Source organism: Macrotis lagotis, chromosome 1, assembly GCF_037893015.1.
Source record: "Macrotis lagotis isolate mMagLag1 chromosome 1, bilby.v1.9.chrom.fasta, whole genome shotgun sequence".
In the NCBI taxonomy this organism is placed as follows: Eukaryota; Metazoa; Chordata; class Mammalia; order Peramelemorphia; family Peramelidae; genus Macrotis; species Macrotis lagotis.
In genome coordinates this window covers 650,248,066-650,268,096 of record NC_133658.1, presented here as the reverse complement: position 1 = coordinate 650,268,096, position 20,031 = coordinate 650,248,066, and the positions used below count along the sequence as shown (strand labels likewise).

At 32.5% G+C, this 20,031-nt stretch overlaps 1 protein-coding gene across 1 annotated transcript in view; it reads left to right on the top strand.

The window, feature by feature from the left end:
* Positions 1-13,833, top strand: part of LOC141507571 (aldehyde oxidase 4-like) — a 159,108-nt gene extending 145,275 nt beyond the window's left edge. The window contains exons 29-35 of the mRNA XM_074215353.1: positions 1,843-1,917; positions 3,684-3,736; positions 4,137-4,251; positions 4,951-5,016; positions 10,410-10,595; positions 11,148-11,315; positions 13,547-13,833. Of these exons, the coding sequence (XP_074071454.1) occupies positions 1,843-1,917; positions 3,684-3,736; positions 4,137-4,251; positions 4,951-5,016; positions 10,410-10,595; positions 11,148-11,315; positions 13,547-13,600 (717 nt within the window). The 3' untranslated portion in view covers positions 13,601-13,833. The remainder of the gene's footprint in view (positions 1-1,842; positions 1,918-3,683; positions 3,737-4,136; positions 4,252-4,950; positions 5,017-10,409; positions 10,596-11,147; positions 11,316-13,546) is intronic.
* The last annotated feature ends 6,198 nt before the right edge of the window (positions 13,834-20,031 follow it).

Sequence of the window (20,031 nt, the reverse complement as noted above, 5' to 3'; positions counted from 1 at the left end):
AGGACCTGAGTTCAAATCCAGCCTCAGACACCTAATACTCACCTACTTGTGTGACTTTGGGCAAGTCACTTAGCACCATTTGTCTTGTAAAAAAACACAAACCAAAACAACACAAAAAAAAAGAGTACCAATATCAGCTCATAATGACTATGTTCTCAAAGTACCTAATTGAAAATAGAATAATATAGTGAGTCACTAAGATAGATTCAATTAACATACATCATTTAGAAAAATAATAATAATAAAGATTATTGACATTTTTCAACTATATATTTGGGATTCTACAGACATCCTTTTTTCTTTCAGTTCTTTATTTGGTGACTATTGAATTGGGTCTTTTAGGCATCATTTAGCTAAAAACCTTTTTAGGTAGCATTTAACTAAGAAGTAATCACTAATGAATAAAGTGAAATTATATTGAAGTGATAATATGACAGAAAGATAAACTTATTTTCAACTGCTATGATTTAACTCAGGAGTATCCCCAAAATCTTAGTACAATTTTAAGTGATCCTTAGTGCAGTTTTAGTAACTAAAAATTTCACTAAGACTTTTTAATCTATGAAATGCTAAACACTACAGTATAAATTTTCTGGAAAATGAATAAATTAAGCTTGATCATTTTAATATAGATAATGAGAAATATCGACAATATTAAATTATTAAGTAATTTTAAGTTAACTGTAGGTCATGATATTGTCCCCATTTACTTATTTATTTGGTTATTGTTTACAATACATACAATATTAAAATTCAGTCTGAAAACACTCTCTTATAACTATTAACCAGGATGGAATAATTGTATTAAAATATTTCCCATTGTCATAAAATTTTAGTGAAATATATTTGACAACAATATAACCTTTCTTGGAAGGTGGTGTTGATCTTTTCTTTTGCTGAAGATGCCAAGATTCAGGATAGTTATCTTGAATGCAATGCCATGAAATAAAACAAAATATAACTATATTCCATTTGATGCTATGTTTTCTTCTACTAAATTTTTTTCATATGCCTTTCAAACAGATTTCCATTTTTTTCAACCTTAGAAATAATTCTTTGGTAAATGGAAATTAAAGAGATCTGGTCAGTCATAGTGGAAATATCATGGGACTGGGAGTCACTTGGATTCTATTCCTGAACATAGAGTTCTGTCCTCTGGGTTCCAGCTTTCTAATTGCTGACATTAACAGATGTGACTAGATGATATCTAGGGTCTCCCTCCTAGGACCAATATTCTACTATTCAGTTAGAGAATGTGGCTTAATTGTTAAAAGGTTTTTGAAGTCTGAACTGAGATCTTGATCTTATATAAGAGTGAAATAAGGACCTTTGGTCAGAAGTGGGGATAAAATAATCTTTGTGTAAATATTTCAGATATTCACTAACATCAAATTTTGCAATAATTTGAAATTAAATATTAATGATTAAAGGGCAAATATCCTTGTTAGAAAAAAAGGTAAACTCTTAATGAAGCATATAGGATCTAGAGGAGGAATCATATTTTGATAAGGTCAAGAATAGAAATGAAAGATTGGGGTGGATTTAAATGAGGCAACTGAAACATGTTAGGTGAAATATTTAAGAGAATTTGAAGTGAAGAAGATGGCAGAGAAGCTGTGAACCCAAATAAGGATTATTGACAATACTATAGTAAGTGATATGTGAGGAAATCACAGCAGAGATATGGAGGAACACCCCTGAAGAAATAGGAATTATGTACAATTAAAGATGACAAGCAATTACAGAAGACAAATTTCAATGTGCTTTTCATTGGAAACATTTAATGCTATAATTTGTGGGTATCTTCTTTTTGATTCTGTTTCAAATCTTTATCTTTCTTAGAATGCCTGTCAGATTCTTTTGAAACGCCTTGAGCCTATCATCAAGAAAAACCCAAAAGGAAAATGGGAAGAATGGGTAAGTGTTGCCACCAAGAAAGGGTAACTAACCAAACAAATGTTTGAAGTTGATGGTTTCTACTAAAATGGTTAAAGAAAATATTATTTTAAAATTTTATTTGTAGTGGGGAACAGGTCAATATTTAATCAAATATAAAACTAATTAACCTATCTCTACCCATCTTATTTCATTGTAGGATAAAGACTAAATACTTCTGTAATGTTTAAATGACAGAGAATGATATGTAGTAATTTCTTACTCTCATTCAGGACTGTGGTGAAGCAAACCTCAACCATGAGAAGGGACTGTTAAATTTTCGGTGTGAGCATTTATATCATGGAAATCAAGCTACAAATTAAATTTGACTTACTGTTTTATTGATAAGAAAACATTAATAATACAGATTAGTCTTAAAAGTAGGTCCTGAATAAAGACATTTGCTAACACAGTACAATTTTCAATTCCTATATACTTAGGTATATATGCAGAAAGGAGGAGAAACTAGAGAACACATCTCAAAGTTGAAATTAATTATTAATTCTGTTACCTTTTCTAATCCCTATAAGGTTGTTGTGATCAAATGAAATGACTTATCTAAAATTCTTTAAAAATTTGAAAGGGCTATATAAATGTTAGTTGCTATAGCTATTGTTGTTTTGGTATTCATAGACCTAGAAGAATCCAAACAATAGATACACACATCTAATTCAGACTGGAAAGGAAAATGTAAGGAAAGAGATGGGTGCAAAAGAGGTTCTAAATAATTCTAATATGGTTCAACCAGTTCACAACTCCACCACTAATGCATTAATGTCTCATTTTTTCCCATATCCCCTCCAACATTTGACATTTTCCTTTTCTTGCCTATTAGCTAATCTAATAAGTAAGGAAGAATTGTTTTAATTTGCATGTTTTGATCAATAAAAAGTTAGAACATTTTTTCATATTGCTATAGATAGTTTGATTATTTCATCTGGAAACCAGGCATATCTTTTGATCAGTTATCAAAAAGGAATAGCTCTTATCTTTATAAATTTGATACAGTTATCTATATGTTTGAGAAATGAAGCTTGCATTGGAGAAACATGAATCAAAAATAATTTTCATAATTACTATTGCTGGTTGCTTTTCCTCTCCACACTATTCCCCCATTTATTTTATTTTTCCATCCTTTTACATTGTACCTCCTCAAAAGTGTTTTGTTTCTTAACTACTTCCTTCCCTGATCTGATCCACTTTCTATCACTTCCTTTTTTCTCTTATCTCCCCCACTTTCCTAGGGTAAGATAGATTTCTATCCCTAATGATTATATATTCTATTCCTTCTTTCAGTCAATTTCGATAAGAGTGAAGTTCACATTCTTCCCCTCACTTTCTCCATCTTCCTTTCTACTGTAAAAGTTTTTTCTTGCCTCAATGGGAGACAATTCACATCATCTCTCCCTTTCCCTTTCTCCAATTATATTCCTCTTGCTTCCTAATTTTAATTTTTAATCTATCATCCTCATTTTCAACTCACATCTTTGCTCTCTCTCTCTCTCTCTCTCTCTCTCTCTCTCTCTCTCTCTCTTCTAACTACCCTACTAAGGAGAAAGTTCTTTTGACTTACAAGTATAATGTTTTCCATGTAGAAATGTTAGTATTTTATCCTGATTAAGTCTGTTATGATTTCCCTTTCCTGCTTACCTTTTTATGCTTCTCTTGAATCTTGTATTTGAAAGTCAAAGAATTTGACTAATTTTCCCACACTCTTACCTACTTCTAAAACTGTTCTCCTTTAACAGGTTGCTCAAGCTTTCATGGAATCAATCAGTCTTTCAGCCACTGGCTATTTCAAGTAAGACTTATTTTTGCTTTTTCCAGTGATTGTGGAGTTTCCATGACATCTCAAACAGTGATACATCCTGGGAGATTTATGTCCTAAGAGAAGGTTTCCATTGTCCTCAAGCATAGAGATCCTGTCCACCTCTTCAGGAACTAAGGGATTTTTCCATCAATAGCTCAGTCTATTGCAGTGGAAGCCAAATTGATCACATAGTCACAGTATGAGAAGATAAGTCTTATTCTAAGAAAAACGTTTGAGAGAATTGCTTAGGAGGCATTATCTGATAAAAATCAGTATGACCATAATATCCTATCTTTAACAGGGCTGGAGCACAGGTAAATAAAGAAATTCATCTCACTGGGATAAAATTTTATCTGTTTCTATCCTGATTTATATGGCATTATCTTCTCAGGGGCTATCAGACTAATATGGACTGGGAGAAAGAAGAAGGTCATCCATATCCATATTTTGTTTATGGAACAACCTGTTCTGAAGTTGAGATTGATTGTCTGACTGGAGCTCATAAGGTAAATGTATATATAAACATAAACTTTTTTTTTAGGTTTTTGCAAGGCAAACGGGGTTAAGTGGCTTGCCCAAGGCCACACAGCTAGGTAATTATTAAGTGTCTGAGACCGGATTTGAGCCCAGGTACTCCTGACTCCAAGGCTGGTGCTTTATCCACTATGCCACCTAGCTGCCCAAAATATAAACTTTCAATGAAAATTCCTCAGGATATTTTCTCCTTGAGTAAATAAAATGGAAGGAACTGTTGTATAATGAATAGAAAGAACATTAAACTAAGAATTTGGAGACCTAGGTTCTAGTCCAAAATCTTCCTTGAACTAGCTGTATGATCTTTGGTTTCTATAAGGCAGTTAGATGAGGCAATGCATAGAATGTTGGATTTGGAATCAGCAAAGACTTAAGGCTGAACATACATTGTGGGTGTACCCAAACATATATATACACACACACATATATATATACATATATATATGTGTATACATATCTATCTATCTATCTATCTATCTATCTATCTATCTATCTATCTATCTATCTATGTTAGAAGGGTTAATTAGGAAGCTTGTTGATTCCTTTCCCAGTGTATCTACTATTATTCCTTATCTAAATTGAAGTTTAGAGACCAAACAGACAAAATTGTGTGCGTAGTTTTTTTCCAAAATAATCCACTTTTAAAGTTGTTTTTTTTTGCATTTTTTTAGCTCCTCAGAACTGACATCTTCATGGATGCTGCTTTCAGTCTAAATCCTGCTATTGACATAGGACAGGTGTGTAACAGCCAGCGTCACATCACCTTTATGCAACTTCTTTTTCAGTTCTATACCATCTTGATAGCTATTTGAGTATTCTTCATGACATTGCTAAGAATTATTTCCAAAACATGTTCTTTTCTTGCCTCCTTCTGCAATTCACATTTTCATTTTAAGTTAAAAACTCAAAAACAAAATCACAAACATTTTTCAGTCTGACACTTTTTTTTTATCATAGACATTATGAATTGTTTCTTTCCTGATGCCATCACATTTCTCCATCTATCTATCTATGTACATTGCTCATGGAGATCCACATTATCTATATTGTCCATTTAAGAAGAATCTTAGTTGTTGCAATAGGGATTCCCCATTGCCCTCTATATCATAAGCATTTGCAGTAAGAGTAGCTAATGGGAAAAATTGACTATTTCCTTCTCTATTACCCTTCTAGAGAATCTACCTAGAATGATTTCTTGTCTATCCTAATTAAGTGGCTATAAAAGGAGATGGAAAAAGTTATGGTAAATGAAAAAGCAACTTAAGAACCTTTATAAATTCTGAATAGACAGCTGTGATCATTGAAAGCATCACTTGAATTCCTAAATACAAGCTTACAGCTGTCTTTCTCCTCTCAGTTTTCAACCCAACTCTTTGTACAAAGGCAATGTCTATTCAGACGTATGGTCTTGTGGACTGACTCAATAATTAATCATTCAATCACCTATTATTGGTACACACTGAAGAGTTTTTAAGCTAATTAAATCTTAAACTAATTGTTTGTTTTTTCTCCCTGCTTGGACTGCTTTTTTTTCTCTGAGAGATCATAGTCCTTCTTGAAGAAGACCTGTAGTGTTCTATAACATGATGTAATCAGCATAATATCACCTGCTATAGGATCATTTGGAGAGATTCATCTTCTAAAGAAGATATCACCTTCATCTAGAGCTTGTTCAAAACGTTGGCCTGGAACCAATGAAGTGGTACAGTGGATCAAGTATTAGGCCTGGAGTCAAGAAGACCTGTATTCAACTATGATCTCAAACATTTACTAGCTGTATGAACCTAAACTAGTCACTCAATATCAGTTTCTTCAAATGAAATATGGAGATAATAATCACAACTATTTCCTAGAATTATGAGGGTTAAATAGACAAGATATACAAAATACTTAGCATGCTTGGAATAATCTTGCATTTAGTAAGCACTTTATATATTTATCCCATTACTTTCTTCCCTCCTTCCCTTCTTCTTTTCCTCCTTCCCTTCCTCCTCTCACCACTTCCTTCCTTCCTCTATCAAGTATATGTCTCTCTATTCTATGCTTCATTTAATATTAACCAAAAGATACTGAGCAGTTTCCTCATGGTTGGAATTACCAGTAGGGTTCATATGTAATCTTACATGAAAAACTATTAATGGCAAAGAGTCTGTAAGTCTATGTTTAATTCTGGAAATTAGAGTGGCAAGCAATAAAAAATAAATTTTACACGCAGGGAAGTTATGATAAAGGGAAAATGTGCTTCTCCCTTCTTTGGATTTTTTCAAAGATAATGATGGATTATACATATATGTGCAAGGATCATTTTCAAAAAGATGAGAAAATAGACTTAGATGTCATTAATAATTGATATTAACTCAATCTCAATTGGGCTTAGTGTCATCTGTGATTTTCGCTATCCTTTTTTGCCTCTTCCCTTCCCTAAGGGATTTTGCAAACTATTCCTTCCTTGTTTTCAAGTTTGTCTCTTCTCTGTGTCTGATCTAGAGATATTGAGTTTGAAGAAAACTCGAGGGGTACATACAAGGTAGCTGCCAAGTATTTGAGAAATTTCCACATTGAATAGGAGTTAGAGGTTCTTTTTGTCTTTAGAAGACAGAACTAAATAGCAAAGTATAGAAATTAAATAGTGATAGAAGTAAAGTATACTTTTGCTTGAAAAATCAACCACATACATACAGGGCAGGAACGTATGATGAGATCTGAAACTTGTAAGTTAAATGCAATATGGAGTTGACTCCTCTTACCTTTTTTAGCCATGTTAACACAGTGGAATGTAAGTATCTTTAAAGCAGGAAATTACCAGTTTATTGTTTAAAAATTACTTTTATTTTATTGAATTTGTAATATCAAATATGTAATATATAAAATTATACCTTCATATTACCAAACATAGTATCATGAAACACTTGAAACTGTGCTAAAAATCCATAAACTCCTTTAATATCTGCTACCTGTTATTTTTATGTACATAAAAGGTGATCTGCAAAAGCATGAATCTAAAACTGATGCAACAAGGTATATACATTCTTCAATAATGCACAGCCAGGTACACTAATTTTTTGTTCCACTGACACAGGTGGAAGCAAATGTCTTGGGATTTTTATATTTTATTCAGCCAATTGCCTTTTGCCAAGTTTTTCTGCTAGTAGAGTCAGAAGCAGCATTTAAAGCCTTAAAACACATTAAACATTGGAGGATTTAAACACCTGAAACAAATTTCAAAGATACTACCTTTTACTTTAAACCATGTTGTTCTATTGACTTTTATGGAATTTTACCTTCAACTCAAAATAGAGCATTTTTTTCCAGTGGAATTTTTTTTGCATGATTTGAGAACTTAGTATTTTCTTTGAACAACAAACTTTTCATGTTGAGGAAAACAATCTTATAAAATCTATCATTTTTGATTTTGTAATTTAGAAGAGAATATGCAAATTTATGAGAAATATTTATGACTTTTCTTTTACCCAGGACTTTCCTATTTGATTTTGAAAAGAAAATAATGAACAATTGTTATTGTCACTAAAACATGATGACTAGTAAAAGATAAAGAACTTTTGACTTCACTGCAGGATCAAGAAAAAAGAGTTTGGACTACATTAGGAGGGGAGGGTATATGTGGAAACAATACATCTTCTCCAACCAGATATCTGAAAACAAACAAACACAGAAATATTTTGTTCATTCTCTTTCCCTCCTGAAATTTGAAGACAGGGAAATCTCATTTTGAAAATGTTATGAGGGCAACAAGCATATATATATATATATATATATATATATATATATATATATATATATATATATATATACTTTAAGCTGCTTCGTAATCAGCATCTTTTCAGAAAAGTTAGGAAGTGGTACTCAACACTTTTATTTATCAAATTTCCCCATGTTTAAGATGCACCCTTTTTTGGAAAATTTGGGGTCTAAAAACTGGGAGTGTCTTATAAAGCAGTTGTAGATTATTTTATTTGTATTTCCCTTTTTTTCCTTGCTTGTATCTTTGTGCTCATTGTTTTGTATTCTTTAGCAGTATATTAGGTAACATTTTGCTATGCTCTGCCTACAAATGGCTCAGAAAAGATTTTTGTCCAGTGCTGAATTCAAGTTCAAAGTGATCCAATTTGCAAAGGTGAATGGAAATCATGCTGTTGAAGGGCAGTTTGGTCCTTCTCCAACTGAGAAAACAACCTGAGACTGGCTACAGGAAGAAGAAACCCGTTTGAAAATGCCCTGGCAGAAGACCACGAGAGGCAAGGCAGCCAAATGGTCTGATCTAGAGAGGGAATTGAAGAGATGGATTGAAGAGCAAAGAGCAGTTGGAATTCCTGTGTTCTCAAACTGGTTCAGCAGAAGGCAAGAAGAATTGCTGATGAAAAAGAAGTTACTGATTTCAAAGGACACAACTGATATTTCATATTCATGAAATGGAATGGACTAAGCATGTGCCCATAAACAGACTTGTCCAGGGAGTGCTTGTGATCAACCACAGACTACAGCATTGGCAGGAGAGCAGTCAGAGCCTCTCCTAAGGTCATCAAACACTGATGAAGATGAGCTAATGGATGGGAGTTTGGGTTTTTTTTAGTTTTTTTGCAAGGCAATGGGGTTAAGTGGCTTGCCCAAGGCCACACAGCTAGGTAATTATTAAGTGTCTGAGGCCAGATTTCAGGTACTCCTGACTCCGGGGCCAGTGCTCTATCCACTGTGCCACCTAGTCACCCCCATGGATGGGAGTTTTGACAGTGATGAGGAGATTTATGAATTTTATGATGAATAAAACTTGACTTCAATAACTTTATGTAATACATTTTTTTAAAACTTTGGGTCCAAAATTTAAGATGCATTTATACATGTAGAAATATGGTAGTTAGTAAGGGTGAGTTCATTTTATAAACATGACTTATAGTTCTTTTTCCTAGGATCTAATAGGAAGAACAATGTTGTTATTGCCAAGCCATTTAGTTCATTTGAGGAATGAGATGTTGTTACTACTAGAATTTTCACCCCACTCAGTCTCACCATAGACAAGCAAACTGCAATAATAGAAACCTAACTTCTAACCTTGTTTTTGTACATTTAGTAAATAATAGTACACCTCTTTTACATAAGTGACGTACGCTGCAAGCTTTTGACTGAAAATGAAATGGATATATTTTTAGAAAGCATATGATTGGGGCAGCTTGGTGGCACAGTGGATAGAGCACCTGCCCTGGAGTCAGGAGGACCTGAGTTCAAATCTGGTCTCGGAGACGTAATAATTACCTAGGTCTGTGACCTTGGCCAAGTCACTTAACCCCATTGCCGTGCAAAAGAAATAAAAGAAAAATAAATAAATAGAAAGCATGTGATTAATTTCAAATAAGAAAAAGTCTCGCTTTTCAGGGACATATGAAATAATTTTGAAGACAACTTTGAGTCGTGTTACTTAAAATTCAGTTCATGATACTAGAATTTCACTAGAAATGCTAAAAGAGGCTAATTTGGGTGAATGGTATAAAATGGTATAATATGGTATAAAAGTTTATACCATATATACCAATATTAACAATAGATCATTGCTTTTTTCGCATCTCAATAAAATTTCCTATTTTGAACTTTATAAATAAGTTCTGTCCAGAGTCAATACTACAAGGGAGAAGTACAACTATTTCCTACATACGTATGTTTCTCTCCACTTAACATAAATTATTTTCACAATTTCACAAAGGCTCCTGCCTTTGACCTTCTGTACTCTCAAATATGAATCCAGTAAGTAAATTATACAGTGCTTTCTATTCATGATAATAAAGTTACCTAAACAGATTTTAAGAAACTTCTGTAAGCAGAATATATTCCTTGTCTTGAAACATTTTTTATCTTGTATCCAATTATGTCTAAGCATTTAGAATTATTACTATCCACAATGTTTTCACAATTAATTTGTAAAAAAGGATAAAAAATACAGGATGCAGTCTTGATATAGTCTCTAGTAAACAATGTTGTATTAGTGTCTTTTAAAATAAGTTTATGATTAAGAAAGCCTAGTATTTTTGGCTCAGGGTTGATTAAGACCTTGCTTTCACATAAAACATTAAAATATAGGATATTTCAACTTTCATGAACTATGTACTTTTTTTGGATGCAGATTGAAGGTGGATTTATTCAAGGCATGGGATTATATACAACTGAAGAATTGAAATATTCCCCAGAAGGTGTTCTTTACTCTAGGAGCCCAGAAGATTATAAGATCCCTACAGTCACTGAAATCCCAGAAGAGTTCAACGTTACTTTTGTGCGTTCCCAAAACCCAATAGCCATCTACTCATCCAAAGTAAGGACATACAGAAGTTTATTATGTTTTCTACAATTGCCACCAAGAAAAGGAAAGCAGAAAAATCATAGGTCTTGATCCTATTCATAAGCTATAAAATCATACTAGGTCATTTGAACTCAGACACAATTGTAAAATAAATTGTAGAATACATAATCTCTCTCTAAAGTTTCTTTTTTTCTAGCCTTAATATACTATGATTTTCTTCTTTCTTTGATTGGTGCACAATTATGTCTTTAAAATTCTGCTGGACAAATTGCATTTTCTATTTTGTCATTTTTATGGTGATTCTGAGGAAGGAGCATATTTTTTAAACTTTTACAAAAGATAGAATTTAAGTGCCGAGCTGTCCTGACATTCTGCCTGGCCTCTTGAATTATCATGGTATAGCATTATATAGATTTCTTGGATCTGCTTTATGAAATTTACTCTTTGTTGTTTGGAGGGGAAAGGAAAGTCTGACCATTTAGCAAATTCTCAGCAATTGGTAGTGAGAATGTGTCAGATGTAAATGAAGAATGCCCTTTTGATTCTTTCTTCCTCTTCTGTTAGGGTCTAGGGGAGGCTGGAATGTTCATGGGATCATCTGTATTCTTTGCTATTACTGATGCTGTGACTGCAGCACGCAAGAAGAGAGGACTGATGGAGCCCTTCATTTTGAATAGCCCAGCAACTCCTGAGAAGATTAGAATGGCATGTGTGGATCAATTTACTGAACAGGTATGGAGGACCAGCGGGGAGCAATTTTTATTGATAATTTCTCTGAGTTTTCAGATCTTAGTTCTTTTTTCATTTATTAATTATATTTAAGCATGTCCAATTATATCACTCATCAGATTTTTCAAATAGTACTGAAAATTTTTTATTTCCATGTTTTTCTCCCTATGGAGATTTTGATTCACATGAACCAAAATAGCTAAAGAACAATTAATTGTATTTAATTATCTTAAACCCATGGTGAGAGTTTGCTAATTGGAGATAATGCTGTGGTTTTATTTTTCTCTATTAGTCTTTCTTTGACATTTAGATGCTTGGATAGAGATACAATTTTTTTCCCCAAAGTATATCATGAAAGATGTTCCATGTTTCTTCCTCCTTAAAAGAACGTTTCCCCTCAACATGTTACTATGGTGGCCTTTCTATCTTTGCTGCTTTCAGTTCTAGAGTCATCCCTTTCAGCTACTGGGCTATTGTGCATTTTTTGTGGTGCTCTTACCTCTTTCTCAGAACACAAGGAGTGGTTGCACTTTGATTATTCCATTGGTATTTGTGGGTTCATTGAATAGCTAGACTGGCTATTCATTTGTTCTGGTATTTACATTCTCATGAGATGCAAAAAAAACAAACCCAAACAAAATCAAACTAAAACAAACCAACCAACCCAAAATCCCCTTCTATACCTGCTACCTTGGTAAGTTTCTCAGAGTAGCTAGGTGGAACAGTAGATAGAACCCTGCAATTGGAGTCAGTGGGATGAGAGTTCAAATCCAGCCTCAGAAACTTGATACTCACTAGCTGTGTGTCCTTGGGCAAATCACTTACCCCTGATTGCCTCATATCCAGGGCCATCTCCAGTTGTCTTGACTGCCACTGGACCCAGATGGCTTTGGAGGAGAAAGTAAGACTAGTGACTTGGCATAACACCCCCTCACTGAAACCCAATTCAAGTGCTTTTCATGGCATCACCTCTTTGATGTCATGGTCTTCTTTGAGAATGAAAGGACAAACATTTAATTTAAGCTTCTAACTCAATGACTTAGTTGCATTACTCTGGCCCCACTTCTGGTTACCACTTGTGAAAAAACAAATATAGATATGAAGGAAGCCAGATCCCACTGCTCAAAATGTGGTTTTCTCTATTTTTTATTACTTAACTTGGTTTTTAAAAACAGAAGTATATCCACTCCAGCAATATCACCAAAAAAAGTTTGTTGCTAAAAGAGATATTTGATTACCTATAGTGCTTGTCCATTGGTGTGTGTGTGTGTGTGTGTTTGTGTGTGTGTGTATGCATATCTGACAGCACAAATGTATTCCTAATCTGGAGAGCACAGAGACAGAGAGAGAGAGAGAGAGAAAGAGATGGGAAGGAAGAAAAAGAGAAGAAGGAAAAGAAGAAAAAGAAGAAGAGAAATAATAATAATCATAAGAAGAATAAATATGAGGAGGAAGCCGTGGAGGAGGAAAGATGGAAGAGAGGAGAGAGAAGACAGGTGGGGAAAAGTGAGAAACAGTTTTTGCTAAATGCTAAACATATGTGGCAGATGCTGTGTTAAAGTCTGGGAATACAAAGATAAACAAGCAGAACAGCTCTCACTCTTAAGTACCTTACATTCCAATGGAGGAAAACAACACATAGAGAGGAACTGGAAAGTGGGAAGAGGAAAAGCATGTGTACAAGAGCAAAGCTTCTAGCAAGGGGGAAAAGAAAAAGGAGGACTAGAATAGACTGGTGTCCTAGTTACTTTCAGGAAATTGCAAAGAAGAGATGTAACTAAATACTCAGAAGTCCCATATTTTAATATCATTAATCTACTGTGGTTGCATGTCTGTAAGTCATGGGACATATAATTCTCCAAAGAACTGAAAATCAGTAAGGCAATGGAAAAATCTGTTTTTGATGTGAACAGGCTGCATCATATGACTAGTGAAGAGATTTGACAAATAGGCATAAAAGATATTATCAGAGAAATGAAGGATAGGAAGAGAAAAGAGTGTCATGTAAGAAGGGAGAGAAAGGATAGGTGGACAGTCTTAGTATTGTATTGGTATTTCTTTGATGTCAGATGAATGTGAGGAATGATACCTAGTACATGAATGAGTCCACTGTGGCAAACCTATGAGAAGATATGAATAAGAGTTACATAAAATGAGCAAGAATGAAAGTCATGATTGATTTGAAAAATTAAAAAATCTTATCTGTTATTTTCTTCTTTTATCTTTTCTTTTAGATTCCTAGAGATGACCCTTCGACTTTCAAACCTTGGTCCATCCTTGTTTCCTAAAATGTGAAGAATAGAAAAGGATTATTTCTCAGATTTGTTTTAAAAGTTTCATATCAAAACATATTGTCCTTTGGCTTCTACAATTCTAAATGTTAGCATTGTGGAATCATTTTATTTCTTGGCTTGAGGAATACAGATTTTTCATCAAAGTGAACATATCTAGAAAACAAAACTCAATCTAGGCTTAGAACTCTGCTTTATTTTGCTATACTTGAAAATCCATATCATATCTATTTGATTTAGTAGTTTTAACTAAAGAATGACTTTATATTTTGGTGCAGTCAGGGCTGCAAAATAATAGAAACAATACACAGGCAAAAGGTTTCAGGAGACTTCATTTTCCACTTTGCCCACAGAAATTAAGCCCCAGAGGGTCCTAATGGCAAACCTTGGTTCACATAGTTCACTTGTTACAGAACTGAAACAAAACCTCAGTCTGTACCATTGTTCCTTTCATTATAATAATCCACATCTTTTACAATACATCTTTTTCATTTATTTGTTTCTGTCATTTTGAGCTGTATTTCAAAACAAGATTCATTTTGATATTAGATATGTTTGACCTGAACAAGGTTTTTCTTTTTGACCTGTTAATTTTGAGACAAATAAGGAGATAAGGTCATACCTAAACAAACTATTTAACTGAAATTAGACTTCATTATCCATAGATGAAAATATATTTAGTAACAAGTATATGAGGAAAGATGCATAGTTATGATTGGTCGATGTTAAGTTCAGAAGAGAGACTTCTCAGAATTAGATCTACTGCCTCACAAGAAAAAAAGAGGTCATTCCAAAGAAATTATCATCCCCTAGGGACCTTCATATTTCAAGAAGTTTGATTCAATTGTGTTTCAAAATATTTACATCAAAATCAATATTTACCGTATTCCTACCACTAAAACTTTTTGTATATGCTAACTCTGATACAAAAGAATAATATTTTTTAAGGACACAGACTTTATAAGAAGTGCAAACTGAGGAATGAAGGGCCTAGAAAGAAATTTCTAAATATTGGACTACTTGAGGGATTGGTGAAAGACTCTCTTTTTTATTATTTGGTGGGTCCTGAAAGCAAAATTAACATGATCATTTCACTAATTGCTAATTAGCTTCAAGAAGTTAGAAAGAGTTATATTTCATCACATTTTACAAAGTAGCATATTTGAAAGACAGATAATTACTATCTTAAATTAGTAAAAACTACACAGCTACAGTCAGCTCAGTAATTTCCACTTAACCCTCATGAATAATTTGAAAGACCTCTATGTTTATATTTGCTTACTGTGTGGAAATAAATGATGACATGATGAATATAAAAAAAAAACCTAGGAAGATCCAAATAAGCTGATGAGAAATGAAGCAAACAAAACTAAAAAAATAACATTTACAACATAAATAGGAAGAACAATCACAAAAAATGAAAAAAAATCAGTGTTGCAAAATTTTAAATGAGCATGACTCTTAATAAGATAAGTGAATAGAGTCTCTATTACATCTCTTTAGAAGCTGGAGATCCATGATTGCACACATTTTCAGACATTTTAAAGTATTTATTGGTTTTGCTGAGTTTTTTCTTCATTCTCTTTTTAATCCTAAATGTTAATTGTTATATGGGATATAACCCTCCTCTGGGAAAATGGAAAGTGAGAGATATTGGGGTAAATTGGTAATATAGAAAATGATAATAAGATTTTATTTTAAAACAAGTATTTGTAGGACTGTCTTTCTTAATAGTTTTTAGGTTTGTCTTTTTTTTTTCTGAAGTAAATTCCATTAATAATTCTCTAGACTTCACCACCATGAATTAGATGCATTCACACATTGGAAACTGTCTCCACCTATTTGGGCTTTTTTTCTCCAGTCACAAATGGTTATCATAATCTGCATTTTGAGGAAACCCCTAGGCAAGTCACCCTTAATTCCCTTCCCAGTTCTGCTTCTGACTGAACTTTGCTACCAAGCCCTTCTGGGAATGCCTTCTTTTTAGTTCCTTTTTAAATATTTTTCTTTCATATTTAAATAGGATTTCTTTTTAAAAAAATATTTTTAATGTTAGTTTATTGATATCTTTTACTTTTAAGTCAATTTTTAAATTATTCTTTTAAAAAATTTAAATAATTTATTTGTTTTTCTAACTACATATAATGGTAGTTTTTACCAATCTTTTTTTTGCAAGGTTTTGAGTTTTACATTTTTCCCTCCTTCCCTTCCGTCCCCTTCCCCTTACAAAAAAAAAGTCTAATATAGGCTCTACTGAGAAATTATACTAAACATAGATCCATATTAATCTTGTTTAGAAAGAAGAATCAAATTTAAATGGAAGAAAAAATATTAGAGAAAAACATGACTACATAAGAAAACTTTTAAAAATAGAATATAGTAAGGTTTGGTCTACATAAAATGTAGAAATGTGTCTCTATTGGTAAAATGTTATCATCTTATATTATTATGTATATCAACAAATACAAGGCAAATTATTTCTCAGAGACAAAATTATTACCAAATTAAAAAAAACCCCAACTTACTAGTATTTATAATAGGGAAAGGAAGGAAAGATCTTCTCCATATTTTAGAATGGGGATTTTCCCCATTTTTTATGATTTCTTCATCATATTATCTGCAAAGAATGAAAGTTTTGTTTCCTCATTGACTAGGTCAAAGGGTATGATCAATTTTATTTCTCTTTGTGCAGAGAAGGTTGGATCAGTTCACAAGTCCAATCAGTCTACAACCAATAGAGCATTAATGTCCCAATCCTCACAACCTCTCCAACAATAATCATTTCCCCCTTTTGCCATCTTAGCCCATCTGATAGGTGTGAGGTAGTACATTATAGTTGTTTTAATTTGCATTTTCTAATCAGTAATGATTTTAAGTCATATATATATATATATTATATATATATATATCTTTAATTTCTTTGTGTGAAAACTGCCTGTTCATATCCTTTGACCATTTGTCAATTGGAGCATGACTTGTAACCTTATAAATTTGATTCAATTTTCCCTGTATATTTTAGAAGTGAGACCTTTATCAGAAGCCCTAGCTGTGAAAACTGTTTTCCAGGTTTCTGTTTTCTTTCTAATCTTGGAAGCATTGGCTTTATTAGTGCAAAAATCATCCATTTTACAATTTGTAAGTTATTCTAATTCTTATTTGGTCAAAAATGTCTCTCCTTTCCATAGTTCCAACAAATAGAGTATTTCTTGATCTATGAAATGGTCTACATTATCATTCTTTATGTCTAAATCCTGTATGTATTCTGACCTTATTTTGGTATAGGGTGTGAGATGTGGGTCTATGTCTAGTTTTTGCCATATTATTTTCCACTTCTCCCAAAAATTTTTGTCAAATGGTGAATTCTTATCCCAGAAACTAATGTCTTTGGATTTAACAAACAACAAATTACTGTAATCATTTATTACTGTTTCTTTCAAACTTATGCTAATCCACTGATCCGTTATTCTGTTTCTTAACCAGTACCATGCAGTTTTGATGACTACCACTTTATAATTTTAGATCTCATAGAGCAAAGCCACTTTCCTTTACTGTTTTTTTCTCATCAATTCCCTTGATAGTCTTGATTTTTTTTTGCTCCATATGAATTTTGTTACTATTTTTGTAGCTCAGTAAACTTTGGTAGTTTGATTGGTATGGCCCTGAATAAATAATTTAATTTGGGTAGAATTGTCATTTTTACTTGACCTAAACGTGAACAATTGACATTTTTCCAATTGTTTAGAGCTGATTTATTATTATTATTATTATTATTATCATTATTATTATTATTATTATTATTATAATTATTATTATTTTTTGGTGTGAAAAGTGTTTTACATTTGTGATCATAGAATTTATGGATTTGTCTTTGGAGGTAGATTCCCAAGCATTTAATGCTTCCTGTAGTTACTTTAAATGGAATTTCTCTTTCTATCTCTTGCTTCTTGGGCTTTGGTGCTCATATATAGAAATGCTGATGACTTATGTGGGTTTATATACATATCCTACTACTTTGCTGAATTTATTGATTGTTTCATGTAGTTTTTAGATGATTTTCTCTGGTTCTCTAAGTATGTCATCATATCATCTGCAAAGATTAAAAGTTTTGCCTCCTCATTGTCTGTTCTAATTCACTCAATTCTTTTTTCTTTTATTGTCAAAGCTAACATTTCTAATACTATATTGGATAGTAATGATGATAATGAGCATCCTAGTTTCACCCCTGATCTTATTGGAAATGCTCCCAGTTTATCCTTATTACATTGATATTTGTTGATGGTTTTAAATAGATACTATTTATCTATTTATTCCTATTCTTTCCAGTGTTTTTAATAGGAATGGATGTTGTATTTTGTCAAAAGCTTTTTCAGCATCTATTGTAATAATCATATCATTTCTGTTGGATTTATTATTGATATATTCAATTATGTTGAATGTTTTCCTAATATTGAACCATCCCAACCTACCTGATCATGGTGTATTATCCCAGTAATAATTTGCTGTTACCTCTTTGGGAAAGAATTTTATTTTTGTATCCATTTTTAATCCACTAAGAGATTAGTCCATAGTTTTCTTTCTTAGGGTTTTTTTTTTTTTTGCAAGGCAATGGGGATAAATGGCTTGCCCATATTTATCCCCACACAGCCAGGTAATTATTAAGTGTCTGAGGTTGGATTTGAACTCAGGTACTCCTGACTCCAGGGACTGTGCTCATTGTGCCACCTAACCTGCCCCCAATTAGTCTCTAGTTTTGTCTGTTTTGGTTCTTCCTAGTTTAGGTATCAGCATCATATTGGTGTCATAAAAGGAATTTGATGGAACTCCTATTTTTAAAAAATAGTTTAAGTAGAATTGGAACTGATTGGTCTTTAAATGTTTGGTAGAATTCACATGTAAATTCATCTGGAACTGGAGACTTTTTCTTACGGAGTTTATTCATGGTTTCTTTAACTTCTTTTTCTGAAATGAGGTAATTTAAGTATTTTATTTCCTCTTCCCTTAATCTGGGCAGTTTGCAATTTTATAAATATTTGTCCATTTCTCTTGGGTTAGCAAATTCATTGGCATACAGTTTGGCAAAATATCTTCAAATTATCTCTGTCATTTCCTTCTTATTGGTGATGACTTTACCCTTTTCATTTTTGAATTAGTAATTTGGTTTTCTTCTGGCTTTTTTAAAAATCAGATTAATCAAGGGTTTATCCATTTTATTCCTTTTTTCCCATCAAACCAACTCTTAGTTTTACTTCCTAGTCAATGATCTTCTTACTTTTAATTTTATTAATCTCTCCTTTGATTTTCAGAATTTCTAATTTGGTATTCAATTGGGGATCTTCAATTTGTTCTTTTTCCAGCTTTTTTTAGTTGTATACCCAATTTATTGATCTCCCTGTCTCTATTTTATTCATATAAACATCTTAGAGATATAAAATTCCCCCTAAAAACTACTTTGGCTACATCTCATAAATGATAATATATCTCGTTATTTTCTTGGATAAGATAATTGATTATTTCTATGATTTATTGTTTGATTCACTTGTTTTTTTAAATTAAGTTATTTAGTTTCCAAATAATTTTCCATTTATCTTTTCATGGCCTTTTACTACATACAATTTGTATTGCATCATAATCTGAAAAGTATACATTTATTATTCCTTTTCATTTGATTGTAAGGTGGTTTGCCCTAGTACATGGTCAATTTTGTTATAGGTGCCTTGGACTGCAGAAAAAATGGTATATTATTTTCTATCCCAATTCAGTTTTCTCCAGAGATCTATCATATCTAAGTTTTCTTAGATTTTGTTCACCTTCTTAACTTCCTTCTTATTTTGTAGTTAGAATTATCTAGTTGGGGGGGGTTAAAGTTCCCTATTTTTATACATTTGCTGTCTACTTCTCCTTGTAATTCATTCAGCTTCTGGCTCTAAGAATCTGGATGATATACCACTAGGTGCATATAAGTATTTTAATGTTATAGTTTCATTTCCTGATACCTTTTAAGAAGGTGAACTTTCCTTCTTTATCTCCTTTAATGAGATCTATTTTTGCTTTTGCTTTGACTGAGATCAGGATTGTTAACCTCATTTTTTTTTTACTTCAGCTGAAGCATAATATATTTTGCTCCAGCTTTCTACCTTCTCCTGTGTATCACTCTGCTTCAAATGTGTTTCTTGTAAATAATATATTGTAGATTCTAGTTTTTTCTGTCATCTGCTTCCATTTTATGGTAGAGTTCATCCCATTCACATTCATAATTAAGGTTACTAATTATTTCCCTTTGTGTTATCTTTACCTGTTTGTACTTTTCTCTTTCCTTTCCTCTTATTCCTCTTCATCAATGTTTTGCTTCCTTTCCCCTAATTTTTTCTTTTAACTTTCAATTTACTTTCACTTATGCTTTTGCCTTCCCTTTTATAATTCCTTCTTCA